We start from the raw sequence: 20245 nt of genomic DNA on the forward strand, positions 1-20245 counted from the left end.
TTGTCACTATTGTTTTCTATTAAGTCAGAATTAAACTATAGCTAAAAATAATTTATACTCAACTATGACATATTCACAAAAATGTCACACACACATTCAAGTATTTGATTTGATTTGTTTAACTTTGCTTTTCTGCCACTTTTGGCTAATCTTGAAGATGGGGATGAAAGGTGAAAAGATTAAATGTCTATGCAGTCCAGGATGTACGTACTAAGTGGTCATTTCATTTGGGTGCCTTCCGAAAAGGTCACTCCTTACACCCCTATTCAAGTATTTAAAATTTAACACAAACTAATAACAAACTCCAAAAACTTTACTGTCAGTACAGTGTAATTCATATATCCATTTTTATTCTAATCACAAAGATCAGGATGAATGGCGATCAGATTAAATTGCTGAAGGGACACACGAAGGAACTTGCATATCCAGGCCAGGATTCGAACGTGGTCAGATACTCAACACACTGAGCCACACTGGGGGGCTCATTTAGTTGATGGTTATGGTTGAATGCTTGATATGAACACATACCTGATGGTTTAAGTGTCCGGAACATCGGTATTGAGACCATCTTTTTTGTAGCACGGCCAAACTCTGCGCCATATTTTGACATACTTCGTGATGCAAGTGTGAATAAGACCTTTTTCCAGGCAGAGGTGGTTAATCAATGACACAGGTATGTGTTCATATCAAGTAATCAGACTATTAACATAGTAGTGTCGAAAATAAAGGGAGGGGGGTATGCCCACTTTGTGACCACCCTGTACAACAGAATGATTATACAATCTGGGACAGAATTTTCTTTCCTGAACTGCCAACATTTCCTCCTCCAATACAAAAAAAATTGTAGCTCAGACTAGGTTTTCAGTGTTCTCACTAACACCAGATATCACTACAGGATCTGGCCAGAAATGTTTTATGCGAAATCAACACTAATTTTCCTCTGTCCAACTACAAAGGGTGACCTCATTGATTCAAATGATGGGCATGCACTTGTGCATGCATCCACAAACTTGTGATGAGTATAAAGATTGGGTTTCTATATTTCGACAAAAGCAATACAGGTTAAAGACACCAAAACATACCAAATATAACATTGCTCAAAGAGAAAACTATTGACATGTACCACCAATAGTGGATTAGAATGCTAAAAATTCAAGGAAACATAGAATTGTGTTTTTGTTACTTAACATTACTTTTGAGCCACTTTTGCCCAATTGCGACAATGAAATTGATGATGGGACAATCACAAACACCACCACCATCCAAATCCAATGGAATTTGAACCTGAGAACTTCGACGGTGAGAAAGCAAAATTAGAAATCAAGGCACAGCTGTAAAAAGTCCAAATGCACTGGAATCATGGTTTTTACATTCCTAGACTTGGTAATGTAATTAACAACCTGAGCATCATCTTCATTTTCACTACCTTATCCTGCTTTTTATTTGACACTTTTGTTTGTTTGTTATGCATGTGGGAAGTTAACTATTTTTTTAAAAAAACAGCAATTTTTTCAACAAAATAAAATGTTCACAATTATTACCTAGATAGGTATACAGGTAACTCAGAACTCTTGCCGGCTGAACTTCGATGGGGGCAACCTCTGATATGGTCTGCACTTGGATATCATACTGAAGTAATTTCTCTCTAATGTCTGCATCTTCAGCCAGAAGTACAATTTGAACAACAACATCTGGCTTCTTTTCTGAGCACAGGCGACGATTGAGAGGATCAAGTTCACCGACTGCTAGAAAACCCTGAAATAAAGGACTATGTAGAATCCCAGTGCAAAATACTTAACACAGTTTATAAAAGTAACATTTTAGTCAATTAAACAATTTATAACTGATTCATTTTCCAGAGTGTGGGTGGAGCTGTAAAATTCTGCATGACATTTTGCAGTCTTATTATCCTGAAAATTATGTGACACCACTATCGTATGTACAAAATGGATTTTGTGCACTTAGGAAATTATGAAAATTTAGGGCTGATCACTTTAAAGTGATACCCATACTGATGCTGAGTCTCACTGATTCCCACTGATACTGATTAATATTATAGAGCATCTCAACCTTAAAAGTCAGTATGGAAGTAAATGGAGTACTTTCCTGCTGTGTGATAATTGTGGATTGCATGTAAGTTATATATTTCACTTAATAATGGATAGAGAAGCAAGCTGGAAAAAGACGCAGTATTGGTAAACTTTGAGGTAAAGAATGCATAATAGTTATGCGCGTGCTAAATCACTGATACAGTCCAGGTATTAAGCGTATGGCTACAAGGCTTGGTATTCACGGCCAGAAGAGAAATCATAAGCAGATGTATTCTGTGTGTATTCTTGCTGTATCATCGAGCCATTTCGAAGCATTCATCCAATAGATTGATGAGATGGGCTCTACTTTTATCTTCATATTGATATAATATAATTCATTCCAGCAAGGTAGAAGTAGCTGACATGCTAAGAGGGTTGCCTACGCAAACACATGACACAATACCAGCTGGAGAAGAAGAACTTCATGCATATTTCGGGCCCATTGAAGACGCTGTAGTTCCTCTTTCACGAGACTCTGTACAGAACGCTACTTCAGAAGACTCACTGCTCTCATTAGTGGTCTCCTGTGTAGTAAACAGGATGGCCACATCAACTCACTCGACACGTCTGCTGAAAGAAAGAAGCTCACACCTTTCTTCGAAAGAAGAGCTCACCTAACGTACAAGCAGGCAATGCTCATGTGGTCAGGTACACTTATCATTCCCACAGTTAAACGGAAAGAAGTTCTTAGAGCGTTACACGATGGACACACAGGTTCAACTCGCATGAGATTATGGATTTTGTAACGAGCTGCAATACATGCCGAGCTAATGCTCCTAAGGTCCGCAATGGATCTGATTCCTCATGGCCTCTCGCTTTGTACGTGAACGAGAGATGGCATATAGACCACTTTTTCTTTGCAGGGCGTAAGTTCCTACTGATAGTAGATGCCTTTGAAGTTTGCACATTTCCAGGATAATTATACTCTGCAAAGATGTGTGCCGCAGAAAAGTATAGGAAAATAAAATCCAACTGATCCTTTCCAATACAATGGCAATTGCTAAGACCTAGACAATTTTAAAACAGAACTCTGGGTAGGCTGGTATGTTTTAATTCCAATTGGAATATTTTAAATATCCTGAAAACTGCTACCAAGCATCAGTATCAATGAGGATCACTTAGGGTATCGGCACTGGTTTGAAGTGGAGTTGAGTTGAGTTGGTGTTTTAAGTTCACTTTATGCACAGTAGGCTAATCGGGACTGGGCCTACAGTTTAAAGTGGGATCTGAAACACTATATGCCTCCACCGGGTATCGAACCTGGGACCCCATGATTACAAGGCAACATGGAATTAGCCCTGTTTATAACATAAAAGAGTGAAACCTTGATTTTATGCTTTTCAGAGCTCCAAGGATAAAAAAAACTTAAAATTTAAAATATAGGTAACATTTGTAACATTACACTCCATGGGTACTATGAGGATTGAATGTATATATACAAAATGCAAAATCCAGGAATGTAAAATCAGGGTTCCACTATAAAAGGTAAAGTGTTCCCCTGTGCATAGCACCATGCCATGAAGGCATATAGGGGGTGTGGGGGTAACAGGGTTCCACTATAGTATTGATATTAGAGATTTTTTTTCATTCCACACAAAGTAATTACTTGAAGAACTAGCATAGTTTTTGAATGAGTATTACAAATAATAATAATAATTCTCCTAATGCATAAATTTAATTTATTTTTTTTAAGAATGGAAAATTATTATTCAATGACAAAACAAGGCTACTAAGAAATATAATTTAACTTATATTCACCTCCTGCAGTAGTTTTCCCACAATGTACAAGGACTGAGCCCAAAGAAATGGACAACGCCCTAATGCAACTCTTTCTTGACTTCCAGGCTCTTTGTATTCATCTGCAACATTCTCTGCGGGAACTGCATACAGTTCAGGCACAAATCGCGTGCCATCTTCAGTGCGAATCATAATCTATTTAAAAAATGAACAACAAAAACACTTACTCAAGACAAAAGCACAATTTCCTTTCACCCAACTGAGCACCTTCCAATTGTTACTGATCTTGTAAAACCATCACAAATCTGCTCTTAATACAAGACACCCAAACCTTAGCTTTTATTATACAAGAAAACATTTTCTGTTTTAAAAATTTTGAATTCATAATTACGCATTAAACCACAAACTACTTTTAGACTTAATTATGAACATTTGTTAACATACTCTTTAATTATAAAGTTCCAGGAAATTTAAAAAAATATATATGTGTAGAGTTCTTTGTAGCTGATGAGTGGTGACTGGGTCATGTTGAATTGTTGGTCTTTTAATCAATGTTCTTAGTTTTTATATGTACCTGCACTTTAGATACTGGTTCTGTCTCTGTCCTCAAGGTGGTTTATGTGTTTATATCTTGTCATCTGTCAGTAGTCACTGAACACAGGGTGTGTGGGGAAGGGGCATCAATATGTGTGGTTATAGTGCAAAGTTGAATATAAACAGTGTGCCTGGGAGAATTATTTCAGTGTCCGAGGCTCCACCTCATCTAGTGGTCTCAGCAAAGACCTGCTTTTGGGTTTGTGGGCAATTTTTAATTCTGATTTTACAGGAAGGAAAGTGTGAGGATGGATCTTCTTTTGCAGTGGCTCAGGCTCCACCATGTCAGAGTTGTTTGGGGTTGACACTTGGAGTAATCAAAGACATTTACCTCTTCCAGACTTTCTGCATATTCAGATACAGCTTCTTTGTCACCTTGAAAACAGTAGTCTATGATCAGATAGCAGAAGAAAAGTGGCCATTCACACTCAATGTGTTCAAACATTCTAAGTTCCCAAGGTTCATAATACAACCTGTTCGGATCCTGAAAGAAAAAAAAATATTAAAATCGATATTACTATGAAGGCCATTTTTCTTGTAGTAGCAACACTGTTGGTATGCGTTTGTCAGTTGTCGCTGGGACAAAACACGATCGGGTCTTGTTTAGTATTGTACTACAGATCATGTGTAGGTGTTTGGTGCTGAATAGTACTGTTGTGTGGTAGTTAGAAGAAATTAAAGTGAAGTGTGTGTATAATACTGCCCTGAACAATGTTCATGCGTGAAGAACAACAAATATTCGTCAAATTTCAGGTTGCATGTGGAAGGAATACATGGCAAATTCACAAGGGCTTACGCGAGGCATGTGGGGACCATGCTTTACCATATCGTACCGTTGCCAGATGGGCCAAGGCATTTGAAAGTGGTTGTAAATCAGCCAAGAAAGAACATGGTGGCGAGCATCCTCGCACAGCAACAGATCCACACCACCTTGATGCACTTCGCAGATTGCTGCAGAATGATCGGCGTATTTTTTTATGTATGTACGAGGTGTTAGCAACCACCTTATTCTCCTGGTTTAAGTCCCTGTGACTTTAATTTATTTCCCAAGAAAAAGGAACCCTTGAGGAGGAAATGCTTTCCAGACGTCCCGAGCATCATTTCGGCCACAGGGTGGTTTTTGTGCACACTGGCACGAACAGGAGCTATCAATGACATCTAACGACTGCCAGATGTTTGGAAACGTGTTCACGCAGCAGCAGAAGATTACATTCAAGGATTGTAAATGATTCCAGGTATGCATCTTCTTTCATATCTCTTTCTCATACATGTTGCCACTACAAGAAAAATGGCCCTCATATACTCTATACTGGGTGTCTTTCAATTAACAGACAGATTTATCAGCCATAAATTTGAAATCAGTTTATTGCTCCATTTCCAGATACTTTCAATGATCTGATATACTGTATCTACACATACAAGGTGAGGCAATAAAGTTTCTGGACTCATGCTGTAACTCCGTTATTGAAAAAATATCAGACAATCGAAATGTTGTACCCTTCAATGTAGTCCCCTCCTTGATCCCTACTCTGCTTCACGTGGATCTTTCACTGTTAGAAGCAGTGTTGCAGGTCATTTTGTGATATGCTGTTCAAGAGTTGTGTCGCTTTCACCGCATCCACAGACTCGAACCAGGTTCCTTTCAGTGCAGACTAGACTTTGGGAAGAGAAAAAATCGCTCGGGGCTAGGTCCAGCGAGTACGGTGGATATTCCAACACTGGAATGTTGTGTTTACCAGAAACTTCATAGATAGCATGTTGTGAATTGCCACTGTGTCCTGATGAAGAATCCATGAACCATTCTTCCACATGTTTTATCTCCTTCTCACCCGTTCACGAAAGGTCCCCAAAAGATTCCTAAAATACAACTGTTTGACAGTCTGACCTTCAGGCACCCAAAGAAGGACCAATTTTAGCAACCTACTTGATACTGACTTGAGTTTTCGAAGAATAAGAGCAGCCTGTTTGTGGATCATCCTCTACGCCTTCTCTACCCTTTTTAAACTTCTTAAACCACTTGAAACCTCATGTGCAAAATAAACACTGATCCCCACAAATTTCTTTCAACTAATTGTAAGTTTCCATGGTGGATTTCCCAAGTTTCGAGACATTAACACGTTGTTCCACTTTCAAACTTAACATGATTCTGAAGGAGTTCCGATGTACGGTCCACTTCTAACAAATACTACAGCCAGACTGATCTACGCATGTGCGTAGGCAGAGCATAGTCCACATGTCAGTATCCTACCCAGCTCTTTCTTATCGTGACCTGAAATGAATTTGAAAATCAATCCGGAAACTTGATTGCCACACCTCCTACACTATGAAACAATTCCTTCCTGTAGTTTGTAGAGATGGTCCAGCATGAACATTTTGCTGATGTTGATAGAGTACTGAAAAAATTTACTGATACTGATAACAAATATTCAACCAATCCAATACAGAAATGCAGAATCTAAATGGCTCATGTATCTCCTTAATTAATATTGGTCGATGCAATATGTCTTGCTTCGAAAAAAAACTTTGTATTTAAATATGTTCTTTACAAAACCAGAGAATGTGTTTTATATTCACAATTATATTCATGGAAATACTAAAAAAATGAAAGAGTATTGCACTAACTTACTGGCCACTTACAAAAATATAACATCAATAAAATTATCAAAGATTTTACGCCTATAATGGCTAATACCAAGAGAGTACTGATTAATCTAATCATGTTAACCTTATCAATTGCTGATCTTCCTTATCCCTTTTTTGGGGGTGAGGGGTCTGAAAGTAACAAGATATTACTGCATTAAATCTGTAATTGATAGAACCGAAAATAGTTGAGGAATGAAATGCATACAGTGGAATTATTTATTCTCTTGTTAATCAGCATACAGTGGAATTATTTATTCTCTTGTTAATCATTTTACAATACATGGTGTGATTTTTTTCTTTCTTTTCAAACTAGATATGGACAAATCTCACCCTTAAGCATGTACAGTGTGGCCAGAAAGTCCCTTTACACCCGAACTAAATGCGTGTAACAATGTAAGATTGTAAGATATTTAAAATTTTTACCTCCCATCCTGATCATTGATATAGCAACAGTTCTCCTCACATGAATTGCCACCTGCCTGCCGCGTAACTGCCACGTGACTGCCTGCGGAGGAAGAATCAAGTCTGTGCGTTGACCAGTTCATTGTCGCGCCTTCCCGTGTTTGGTGAATAACAATGGCAGGTACCAGTGACTTCACTTTGGAGGAGCGCTTAGTGACAACTGCGTGGGTCCATAAACGGAAGCACAACAACGAAAATATGCCGCAGGTGATGGATAGGTTTCGTGAACGGTTCGGTAAGGAGCCACCAAGTCATCAGAAGAAAGCTTTTCTCCTGGGAAGTGTTTTGGATGCCACTCGTTCTGGTCGTCCATCAACCCGAAAGGAAACGTGTGTAGACGTTAGTGTGTCAGTGATGAGTTCACCCTGCAAGTCGATCAGAAAGCATTCTGCAGAACTTGGAAATGCAAGGAGCACAATGAAGCTCCACACGAAAATGGACTTAGGCCTGCACGCATTCCGGCCAATGGCCATCAATGGGCATATCAAGCTGTGCAGGGATCATGGAGGTGCACATACGGATGTTTTGGACAACTAACTGTAAATATTATTCATGTAGGGATTAAATTAGTGGAGGTGTAAAGGGACTTTCTGACCACCCTGTACATGTAACTCTCCAAAAACTATCATTCTAAATGTGTTATTCTTAACAAAACATATCATTCCAACATTTAGTCCAAAAGTAAGAATTACCTCTTTTGGGGTCTTGTAACCATCTCGTAAAAATCTCTTGCATCCAAATCTTCCCTGCAGCTTGGAGATGATGGTTCCACGAGTTAATTTGATAAGCTCCGGATCATCAACAGCAAATGCAGGGAAACTTATTACAGACAGCAGGCCACTGTCAAGTTCCTTTGAGCTGGATTCTCGAGGCAACATTGACTGCAAATAAAAGATAATAATCTTATAAGTTGCTCAAAATTTACAAAAATACTAAAATCAAGCAAACACACATAGGACATAGTTTTCTGTACATAGTACTGTAGACACAGCCATATATTTGGACAGAAGGAATGATGCTAAAAATGGAAACTTTACACAACTATCCTACTTTTTACTTTGAAAAAAGTATCAATGTGAAATATTTATATTTTTATGCAGACCCAAATAATAACAGTTGAAGGCAAGGTCTTTCCACTGGTATAGTGGTAATGCTGTTGCCTTGAAATCATCAAGGAGTTGATCATCAGTGGAGCCACATTGCACAGTGGTTTGCATTTCACTTTAAACTGTAGGTCCAGTCATGCTTGGAGCTTAAAGTGGATTGAACTATGTTTCCAAATCTATAAATGATATCTGTCTGGATGACACGGTTCTCAGAGACTGGATTTGGAGAAACGACCCTGTGGAACGGGCACCACGGTCAGCGGACCTCAACCTCGCTGATTTTGACGTGGAGAATTTTGAAATGTGAAGTGTGTGCTGTCAAAATCTGGGATCTGGATATCTACAGAAAAGGATAACCACTCCAATGTCTCCCCTTGAATGTTGAAGCATTCAAGGAAGTGTGTTGAGACTGGTAGTGGACATGTGGAGAGTGTTTTGCATTAAGGAAATGCTCTCCATCCGTTTTCCCTATTGTTTCCTGACTTTATGGACACCCTGTACATTAAGCATCTCCAACAAGAAATTAATTACAAATTCACCTGCAGCACAGCCTGGCACTTTTGGGCTTCATCAGCTAAGACATGAATGACAGAAGATGGACCTCCACGGGCACCAAATAAATCCAATTCATTCATTGCTTCTAGAGCAGCCTTAGCCATTCCAATGGAACTAGCATTAAGTTCAGGAAGTCCATGGTTAGTTTTATCGCCACGTTCCCAAATTCCATAGTCCTAGCAATAAATGGAAAATAAAAATACAGTTATGTACTTTCATTGAAAAGAAAATTCATGCATTTTATTGCATTACATGCACATGCATGCCAAGGAAAAACTGGAAGAAACTAACATCTCTAGGAATAAAACATGTATTACAAAGAAACATCACTTCCAAGTAAAAACATGAAAAATTAAATCTTTTACAGTAGTTTTGTTTACTCTATACTGCTCCTTCTCTCCAATTTTTATCATGTTAATGCAACTTTTGATGGGTGAAATATTTTTAACAAATTTCAAACACAGATTAACATACATGATATTTTCGTTAAATGTTTCTGGAAAATCACATAACAAATATATACACAAGACATGTCAATGTGTAGGTCAAATTTGAAGGTCATTTAAATAACTGTACATTGTCAACAAACAGCAGAAATGTGTGTTCTAGTTACAACTGATTGATCAACTGATTTAGTTTATTTTACTTCACTTTTCTGTGACTTCTGCAACAAAGATGAGGATGAGTGATGATACGATGAAAATTGATGAAGGGACATTCACAACGAAACACCCATGCCCAGGCCAGAATTCAAACCCAGGACACCATCATAGCATGCTGTGCATTCCCAGTTACAAGGACACACACACAAACTACTTCATACTTACAGGAGTACAATAAGCTGACTCAATGTAAAAGACCAGATTCTGGATAAAGGCAACTTCATCTAAACTGAATATAATCTGCAGACCTATAAAGACAGAGAAAAATGATATACTTTCATTTCCGGCATTTTTATAGTATACATTAATACAAGGGCCACTATTTATATTTCGAGCCTTGGCAACACTGATTGAAGTTAGGCGCGATTTGACGTTTGCACGGAATCGTCTGGCATTATTGACCATAACATACTTCAAATGTTTTGTCAATAGCTTCATTGGTGTTGTTTATGTTGCCTTGGAGATTGCGCGACAACAATAAAATGGAATTAACTCGTGAACATTTTCGTGTGATGATTTTTTACGTGGATTATCAAGACAAGAGTGCATCGATCAACTTACTTCCACATTTGGCGATGAAGCCCCATCCTTTGCCACTGTGAAACGCTGGTATAACGAATTCAATCGTGGCAGCCATTCGCTCACCGATGAGATTCGCGAAGGTCGTCCAAAATCAGTTGTTGTTCAAGAAAACATTGATGCTGTGCAAAACCTAATACTGCAAGATCGTCATGCGACATACTGTGAGATTGAGGCACCCATAGGCATTAGTTCCACCAGCATATATAAAATATTACATGATCATTTAGCTGTGAGAAAGGTATGTTCTCGTTGGATCCCACACAATTTGACAAAAACTCAAAAAGACGCTCGCGTCAATTGGTGCAAACAAATGCTCAATAAATACAATCGTGGTGCTTCAAAAGACGTATATAAGATTGTAACAGGTGACGGATCATGGATATATGCATATGAACCGGAACATAAACAGTAGTCGACTGTATGGGTGTTTCAAGATGAACCCAATCCAACAAAAGTTGTTCGTGCTCGAAGCACATCGAAACAAATGGTCGCCTGTTTTTTCGGGAAAACTGGTCATGTGGCAACTGTGCCTTTAGAGGAACGTAGAACGGTCAACTCTGAATGGTACACAACCATTTGTTTGCCAGAGGTCTTCGGTCAAATACGGAAAACAAACAAACACCGTCGGATCATTCTTCATCAAGACAATGCCAGCTGTCACACATCTAGTCTAACAACCGACTTTATGAACAGTCAAAAAATCGAATTGATGGGTCATCTGCCGTACAGTCCTGATTTGGCACCCAATGACTTTTTCTTGTTCCCGAATGTCAAGAATAAATTGCGTGGACAACGATTTTCGTCGGCGGAAGATGCCGTTGATGCGTTCAAAAACCATATTATGGAGGTGTCTCAAGAAGATTGGAAAAACTGCTTTGACAAATAGTTCGAACGAATGCAAAAGTGTATTGACCACAAAGGAGAATACTTCGAAAAACAATAAAGCAGTTTTCAATGCCAAATTCCTGTTTTTTCATTGTTAGGCTCAAAATATAAATAGTGACCCTCATATGCTACTTGAACACAAACTTTCTGCACAACAGGCTTGAGCAACTTGTTTTCACTAGCGGAGGCCAGCGAGTGTTCTGTGGAACAGTAAGCAGCACAGGAGTGGGGCTGCTTGAATTGGATATAAAAGATACTGTCGAGGAAGTCACTCCCATTTTTATGGAACATCATCCTGTTTCCTTTTTTTTTTTACTTTTGTGTACATATTGCTTGCATTGTAAAATTATTTCTCTTGTAGTTAATATGTTTGTAACAAGCATAAACCACAAGAGAAATACTCCAGTTTCTTGTCATGATTCAGGGTGTCTACAATTTCGTAAAAACAAAATTCTCTGACTTTTCCAGGTTTTCCAAAACTAAGAACCAAACATTTCCAGACCAAGTTGTTACAGTAATTCAAAAAGGTCACTACATTTTAGTTAAATATCACACTTACAATCCCACTCAACTTTGTCAAAAGTAATAATGGGAAGGGAAACTCAGCTTTTACGTAATACTTGCCATGTATTGACTAATGATAAACAAATAATTATTTCTTTAATAAAAAATATCATAATAATCGCAGCATAAATAATACATAATTGTAGTAAAAATTTAGTAATATATGTATTAATCTTAATATCAACCAAACACAACTCAAACATTTTAAAAAAGAAAGTGGTACAATAGTCCCTTACTGTAGTCAATTTCTACTTTAAAATAGTTCAAAAAATAACCCCATTTGCTAGGATATTGAATATGCAATTTCTACTGTAACTACCAGTAATAATCAGTATACCAAACTGAAATGCTTACCTGATGCAGTCATCTGGGCTAAAATAAGCAGGTACAGAGAAATGGCATCAACCTGCAAATGGCCCCACTCGTCATCTCCGACAACAGTTTGCCCAGTAGCTGAACTGTACTTTGCATGCATAGCATCCAGTGGGTGCTGGGTCATCTTGAATTTCTCAAGCTTATCCTTTTGCCTCATCATAGCCATTAGCAAACCACGCATCAACTTTACGCAGCTCTGAAATGTAGTCGGAAAACAGATTAGTTAAACAGAAAAGCCTAATTTGTGCATATATAATTTTCTTGTAATATAATTAAGCCTTGTTTCCATATTAAAAAACACTAAGTTGCTGACCAACACATTTATTAAGATATACCCTGTATCAGGATCTTACTCAGACGAAGAACTAAACTAAAATGAAGAAATACACACACAGAAAGATATATACACATAGCAGGGTGACTAGCCACACAAAAAGAAATCATGTTGACAGTCCTTATATTGGACGATTTTTCCAAAGGAATTAAGTACATTTCGACTCTTGACAGATGACTAATGGGTCTACCACACTGACAAGTGATTGACAGGTCAAGATTAGCAAGAGTCTGGAACTACCTGTTTATCATTCCCCCACCTCTCCTGCCTTTTTGGATATGGATGAATACCTCCTCCCCATGTCTTCTTCTCTTCTCTTTCTTCCTTGTTCCTTCTTCTTTCATCCTTCCTTTTTCTCATCCTTTCAACTTTCTCTAACACACTCTTCCATTCCTTGTATATCTTGAGTCCTCCATTCCAATTCATGATTTCTTCTCCTTTCTTCCCTATTTCTTTGGTCTCCTTCCATTTTCGCACTAGTTCTCTCTTCCTATTTGCCTAGCCAAATCACATTCTACTTCATGTCCCATCTCTCTACTGTGTTTGAATATGGCATTCCTGTCTCTCTTCAAACTCACATCATCCATGTGTTGCTTTAACCTGTCTTTCAGTCTCTTCGTCGTTTCCCCTATATATACACTTACGCATCCTCTGCACTTCACCTCCTAGATAACCCCTTCCTCTTCTTCCTCTCTCTTTTCTTCATTCTACTTGCTGGCTATACTTAAAACAGTGCATCCTCCCTTCCTGTAAGTTCTAACAACCACTTTCCTCAGCACTTTGCATATCTTCTCTGGAGGAGGACCGGAAGAGAAGGAAGAAAAAGAGAGATGGTTTGGTATAAGAAGTATGGGAGAGGCTACAGAGAAGATATGGCTAATTGTGAAGGTGAGGAAACACAGATGGACAGCACACAACACGAGTTCCACAGAGAATTATACTGGCCAGCCTCTTGATAGTCTGCAAAATGCAGTAAAGGATGTGGAAGTGAGATTCCTTGACCTCTCAAAGGCATTTTATAGAGTAAACCATAAAATTCTGGTGCACAAACTCTACAGCTACGGAATAAGAGGGATCCCATATTTATTAATAGTCATATCTACAGAAAGGAAAGCAATATAGCCTACTCAAATACATTTTCATATTTGTGGAACTCTCACTGACTACACCTCTCCAACGAGAAGTGTATCCCTCAGGAATCAATTCTAGGACCATTGCTATTAACCTTATATATATATTTTTATTGAGTTTGTAAGCCCACTTTATGCACATAAGGCTAATAGGGACTGGACCTACAGTTTTAAAGTGGAATCCGAACCACTACGTGCCTCCACCAGGTACTGAATCTGGGACCCCTTTAAAATTAGCTCACCTGCTCCAGTTCATATGTTTTTGCTCGATCCTCATCCATGTCGGCATTCTTCTTGTATGCCATGGAGAGACCCCACACTGCCAAGATGCAATAAACATTGTCTCTAATCCACGCATGATTATTATCACTACTGGCCGGAAAGAGTCCTGTCACAGGATTCTGCAGAAAGAAAAGAAGAATGGTACACAGTATAATACATAATATTTGAAAAGGTTAAATGTTCAGTAAGATATCATCTAAAGGAGGTATTACAAAAATGCTACTAATAATAATAACACCATGTACAATAGTGTCTCGATAATTTGAGGGGAGAAGTCCGAATATTCTTCGGATAAGTCCTCAAATAAGTGGGTTCATTAACAAAAATGATGCAACATCTTGAAGCAGAAGACACTTGACCATTTCTTTAAATGTAACTTCAATGTTGGTTAACTATCTCCCCGCCCCTAATAACGCTGTTACTACCGTACTGAGCAATCTAAGTACAATACTCATAATAATACAGTACATCCCATTTTTCATACACTGTAGGTTTTGTTATATTGCTTTTCTTTCGCCTGTTCCGATTTTTCCAAGGTGATTCAATAGGGTTCGCACATGAACTCTAAATGTGTTTTCTCTGAGTTTTCCAGAATCCTCACATTTTTTTCCAGAGTACTTTATAAACCCCCCTCGGTAATTGTTTACTATCCTTCGGACACCTATAACTACTTAGTTTCTTAAATTTTTGACATTCGTACTTACGTATCTGCTTCGCGGAACATTCCTGAAGGTGTATCAACGTTGTTTTGATGAAATTAATTGCAATTTTTCACATTACCAGTAAGTCTTTCTGATAGGCCTTTTCGCTTGCCTGACGAACTAACCTAACCATGCGCCAATGGTTCGTGGGGCTAGCACCAATGGTTCGCAATTATTTCCAATTTCTAAATCCTGATACTAACACGACACCAAATTTTAACTATGTTTCCTAACCTAACCACACGCCAATGGTTCGTGGGGCTCGCACCAATGGTTCGCAATTATTTCCAATTTCTAGATCCTGATACTAACACGACACCAAATTTTAACTATGTTTCCTAACCTAACAGAACTAACCTATCCACGTGCCAATGGTTCGTGGGGCTAGCTATCTCCGAATTTCAGCTATGAAACATTCCCACATCACACAAAACACCTTCCCGATGTTCGACAATGCTACAGGAACTTATTACGGTAAGTAGTTTCTTCTGTAAAAATAAATAAATGTGTCCGAAGGATAGTAAACAAGTACCCCACCCTCACCTTCAATGTTATTATTAATTGGGACAGAGTAATTGATATGGGCAAATATAGGCATATGGGGCATTGGTCAGTAATATTACTGATCTGATATATTTGTAACTAGCACATAATTTATTGCCATTTTCTGAAATGTTCTATTATTTTTGTTAATAAAGCATATACTTCATATGTCATGGTTTGTAAAGTAAATGTCTAAATACAAAGTTCCTTCGCAAAGGCATTTCATTCACCTGGTTACATACAGTAACTAAGAGATTGTCTGAACCATTTGTGTTCTTCAAGAAGCATTTGCTATTTTACGAGGTTTGTTCAAAAAGTATCAGACTTTCATTAATTAAAAATTTGTGTATTCAGATACCACAATCTTACATTAATCTCCTTCAAAGTAGTCCCCTTAGGCTGCCACACACTTCTCCCAATGGTTCTCCCATTGTTGGAAGCAGCACTGGAATGCCTCTTTTGGTATTGCGCACAGCTGGTCCGTCGCATTTTGCATGATGTCTTCTCTGAACTGAAATCTGGTTCCTTTCAGGGGCATTTTCAGCTTGGGGAAAAGCAAGAAATCACATGGAACCATGTCAGAAGAGTAGGGAGCCTGACGAAGCACAGGTGTGCTGTGTTTGGCCAGGAAAGTCTGTATCAAATGTGAAGAATGGGCGGATGGAGGTGCCATTTGCCCGTTGCCCACAGGTCCAGCCAAATCATTAGTCAAAATGGAATGAATGGATCCAATGCTGATGCCCACCTTGTCTGAAAGTTCTCGGATTGTGATTTGACGAACCTGCATCACCAGGGTCCTCACTTTGTCAATGACGATCTCATTTCTGGATGCTGAGGGCTTACCAGAACGTGCTTCACTCTCCACTGACGTGCGGCCACCTTTGAATCGGTTGTACCACTCCTTTATCTGTGTGGTGCCCATTGCTTCGTCCCCAAAGGCCTGTCGAATCTTTCGGATCGTTTCCACTTGGCATTCTCCAAGCTTGACACAAAATGTAATGCAGTAGCGTTGTTCGAGTTTTTCAGTCATTTTGTCAAAAACGAAATTCCGACACCACTCACTCACACCTCCTCACTCATCAGCGGTCTGCCGGCGACTGACTGCTTCTGCAGGCTGGAAAAAAATCTAAAATGCGCATTAGGATCACCTACATACGTGCATCAAATCATGCCTCCCTAACTAGATTTGTTTATGCCAAAAGAATTAAGGTCGGATACTTTTTGAACAAACCTCGTATATCAGGTTAGTAGAATATTGATTACCAGTATTAGTCAATTTTGTGTAGTGGTTTATCAATATCACCAAAAATTCAATGTCATTTTATCCCCAATTATTAATATTATTGTTACTTTCTGATCCCAATAACAACTATTTAAAGAATTAAATTACATGTTTGTGCACATAATTAAGAACTAAGGTTACAGGTTTTTCTGCAAGTTTTCAAACTGCATTACAGTGTACAAAATAAATTTCAAACATATCATACACATAGAACACTTTTGACAATTACTAATTTATGATACCAATTAATCTGTGTTGCAAACAAACATATATCTAAAACATATATCTTCAAAGTAATTTGTGTAAATTAAGTTACTGAAGTTGTACTTATTAGTACAAGAGCATATTTTAGCCCCTTCAGATATGCATCATTGGGAATAGTTGATACATCAGAAGATTATCCCTAAGATTTTAAATATTTCAAATTCCCTGATATGTCTGGCATTTCTAGGTGTTCAAGGTAATCTCGGTCCCATCCATCTTGAATTATCTGTATTCTACTGCATATACACATAACCAGTGCTCGAAAAATCTTCTTCAGAGCTAGGTGCCAGCTCTGAAAATCAGGCACCAGGAAACCACCTACTGGCAATTGTGCATACTATAAGAAGTTGAGCATCACCATATTCAAAACATCGCTAAATCATGTGAGAAAGCAGGAAATGGGGGATTGGGGGACAAAGAGTAAGTTACTGATTCTATGAAATGTTCACGTTGATAAAAAAATCATTTGCTAACTTACGCTGTACTGCAATTTGAACATAGAATCTTCAAAATTTCGTACATGCAAACTTAAGAAAACGGCAATATTACAGCAAAAGATCACAGTCGTCATGCTGAAATTTTTAGTCGTCATGGCGACTTGGCGAATGGGATTTTTCGAACCTTGCACATAACCTACGTAACAAACCGAATCTCCTTCACAAGTTCTATTTTCACGAAAAGATAAATGATACAATTATTCTATGATCGTTTCCAAGCTCCTTTCTTCATCTTACACATAGTGGCATCCTAACACTGCCAACAACCCAATAAAATTCTTCAGCAAGGCCCAATTTGTGGCCATTTTGGCATTAAATTCAACCTTACAACATCTCTGCCACAACAAAAATTCTGGATCAACCCAAAATAAATTTTCTGGTGACGCCACTTAAGTTTGTTTGTTGCACAAGACTACTTCGAAGAGAAATAAATATTTAAACCCTAGAAAGTTAAGGCTTTGTCAAATTGACAACACTTAAATATGAAAAGCTTTCCCCTGCCCCATTTTACTAGGTGTCGCCCTTGTTGCTCTCAGTACCTTCAGTTGACCTTGATCTGTGGAGGGACTGATACTGTCCTTGTTGAATTACTATCCAGTTGGATCGTTATTTGCGGTTCTTTTATCTGCATATTTGGTCAGACGAAGCATTCACTTAAGTTGCATGCTATGTTTCGCAGTATTATATACTATATCTGTAACATTGTGCACACATTTTATTTCTCTACATAAGTAATACACAAGATCCATTTCAAAATTTTTAACTGTTATTGTGCAAAACAAAATGGGTATCATGCAAAATGAAAAAAATATAAGAAAATAATGCAAGAAATTGGCGGGACAGGTGACTATGAATGTGAGAGTTTTAATGAAACTGAAGAGACATGGAAATTGATGATTATGTGTTGACAGCCAAGGATGATTACGATGTTAGTCTAATTCTTAATTTCACAGTGAAACAAGATTACCTCATAATTCTCCAGACTTCAGTTCTGAAGCACAACTCTGTAATGAACAGAGTGAACCATTTTGGAATGCAAAATTTACAGCACCTGCTACGTTTGTCCACGGCAGAAATATTAAAGGCCCAAGTTCCTTTTGTTTTATCCCGATTTCATGATGCCAAGAATGCAATTTTAACATTGTTCAATTTCGCTTTACTTCTGTTAACACATACTGTGGAGTTTTGGTGATTACTTAAGACTTTTTTTCAATATATGCTTTCGTGATTAGGTTAGGCAGGCCAGATTTGGTTCTCTTAGCATTAAAATAAAGTCCCAAAATGCATTCTGCTAAGGTTCCGATTTATTTCTACATTAATTCCCAATAGTCTACAATACTTACAGTCGTTTTTTAACTGAAAATACATTGTCCATGGGAAGCATGCATGCTTGTGTAATGTAATTTTTAAGTTGTTCCAACATAAATAACTTTTTTTAAAATCCAAACAATATTACACGTAAATATGCCTACAGATGAAACAGAGGTCATGTAAATGCAAGATTTTTGCCTTCTATCCAAGCAAGTAGAGGAGGATGAAAAACGTGTTTTGCAGCAATGGCTCCAAAAAATATCTATAGAACATAATGCAATTTACTGTCTTGAATTTAACTTTGGACGTAAATTACATCAAATCCTTTTTGTTTGTTGCTAATACTATGAGAAACGGGACCGTTTACCCACTGTACCCCCTCCAGAACTACGTCGTACTTTTTTTTAATCTACAATTTCAATGTTTTATGTAATGTAAAAGTTGTTCCAGCGTTAGGAAATCACAAATAACAGAGACATTTGATACCAAAGAATGACACACGTAAGTTAGAACCTGCAATTTCAAAGTATTTTAGCCGCTTTTTGTTAGTAAAAAGTGTTTGTATGTATACTAAAATAGTGAGAGAACACGCCGAAAATAACGATCAGTACCAAACCTAACTAGCCTACCTACAATTATAGATGCTGTTGTGGAAAGTAGTTTTGGATGCTATATTCACTTGCGTGCAACCTTCGGACTGTTCTGCTTCACAGTAAAGTAACATGCTAAGGTAACAGACGTACTTTACTTCACAATAACACATTTCCGAGAGCTAAAATCAACTGAAAACGTTCATAAAAAAACAAATCTTCATAAACCATGCAACATATTTAACTTTCTCTAGGGGGTACAGAGGGTCAAGGATACCAAAATGACTAAGCCTTAGCTTCAGTGTTCCTGATTTTCCACCTTAGATCTCTAGAGTTCAAAGAGAATATCCTTTTTGTCTAGAGTAAATAATAATGATACGTCCATCATAGAGTTCCCGTTCATACGCTATAACGGGTATTAAAAAAGCGTAAATACCTGGTGACAAATAATAATTTTATGAACTATTCGCTGATAATAATCTAATCTCACTCCAGAATTACTTCTACTTCTCATGGTTAATGTAATAAATTAAAATTCAAGAACATGTAGTTTCTTCTATGTGACTTTCCATTTGTCCTTGATCAGCTGTTTGTGATTTCCACATAAACAACAGACGATCGAAATACATAACAAAACATAACGTTTCAGTACTTGTTCTTACTGTTTTAATTTATGCAATGAAGGACAAAATAATGTGCAATAATAAAATTCATATTAGAGCAATTATCTTTATTTTCTTTATATTTGCACGTAAAATGCAAAAAGTCTCTTTCGTAAAAGGTTGCATCTAACCGCATCAACTAGTGTGATGCTACGCTGCTGCTAGTCAACCTTTGTTAGTTATCATCAGTTAGCACAACCTGACTTCCGCTTGGACTCCATCATCATTCACCACGCCACCAATAGTTTTCATTCCTTGGGAAGGGAGGGTGGTGAAAGGTGCCCCTGCCCAGAGCGGCAAATTTTCAGGGCTGTAAAATGTGAAGTGTAGAAAGAAATAAGCCTAATGAAAACTTGAAAGTTATAATATTATATTATATAACTAGAAAGTTAAT

General features: G+C 37.8%; 1 protein-coding gene across 3 annotated transcripts in view; it reads right to left on the minus strand.

Moving 5' to 3' along the window:
• Window positions 1–19781, minus strand: part of LOC145985350 (putative phosphorylase b kinase regulatory subunit alpha) — an 83336-nt gene extending 63555 nt beyond the window's left edge. For 2 of the 3 annotated variants that reach the window (XM_083119258.1, XM_083119259.1), the window contains exons 1-9: window positions 19626–19781; window positions 13962–14120; window positions 12235–12451; window positions 10015–10097; window positions 9172–9363; window positions 8219–8407; window positions 4753–4905; window positions 3849–4022; window positions 1542–1755 (exon numbers count right to left, since the gene is read on the minus strand). In XM_083119258.1, the coding sequence (XP_082975384.1) occupies window positions 1542–1755; window positions 3849–4022; window positions 4753–4905; window positions 8219–8407; window positions 9172–9363; window positions 10015–10097; window positions 12235–12451; window positions 13962–14120; window positions 19626–19703 (1459 nt within the window). In that variant the 5' untranslated portion in view covers window positions 19704–19781. Of the gene's footprint in view, window positions 1–1541; window positions 1756–3848; window positions 4023–4752; window positions 4906–8218; window positions 8408–9171; window positions 9364–10014; window positions 10098–12234; window positions 12452–13961; window positions 14121–19232; window positions 19431–19625 lie in introns of those variants that run through there. The other variant, XM_083119260.1, reaches the window with a different exon arrangement.
• Between the last annotated feature and the right edge of the window lie 464 nt (window positions 19782–20245).

Source organism: Lepisma saccharinum, chromosome 3 (genome assembly GCF_977018435.1).
Source record: "Lepisma saccharinum chromosome 3, izLepSacc3.1, whole genome shotgun sequence".
Classification (NCBI taxonomy): Eukaryota; Metazoa; Arthropoda; class Insecta; order Zygentoma; family Lepismatidae; genus Lepisma; species Lepisma saccharinum.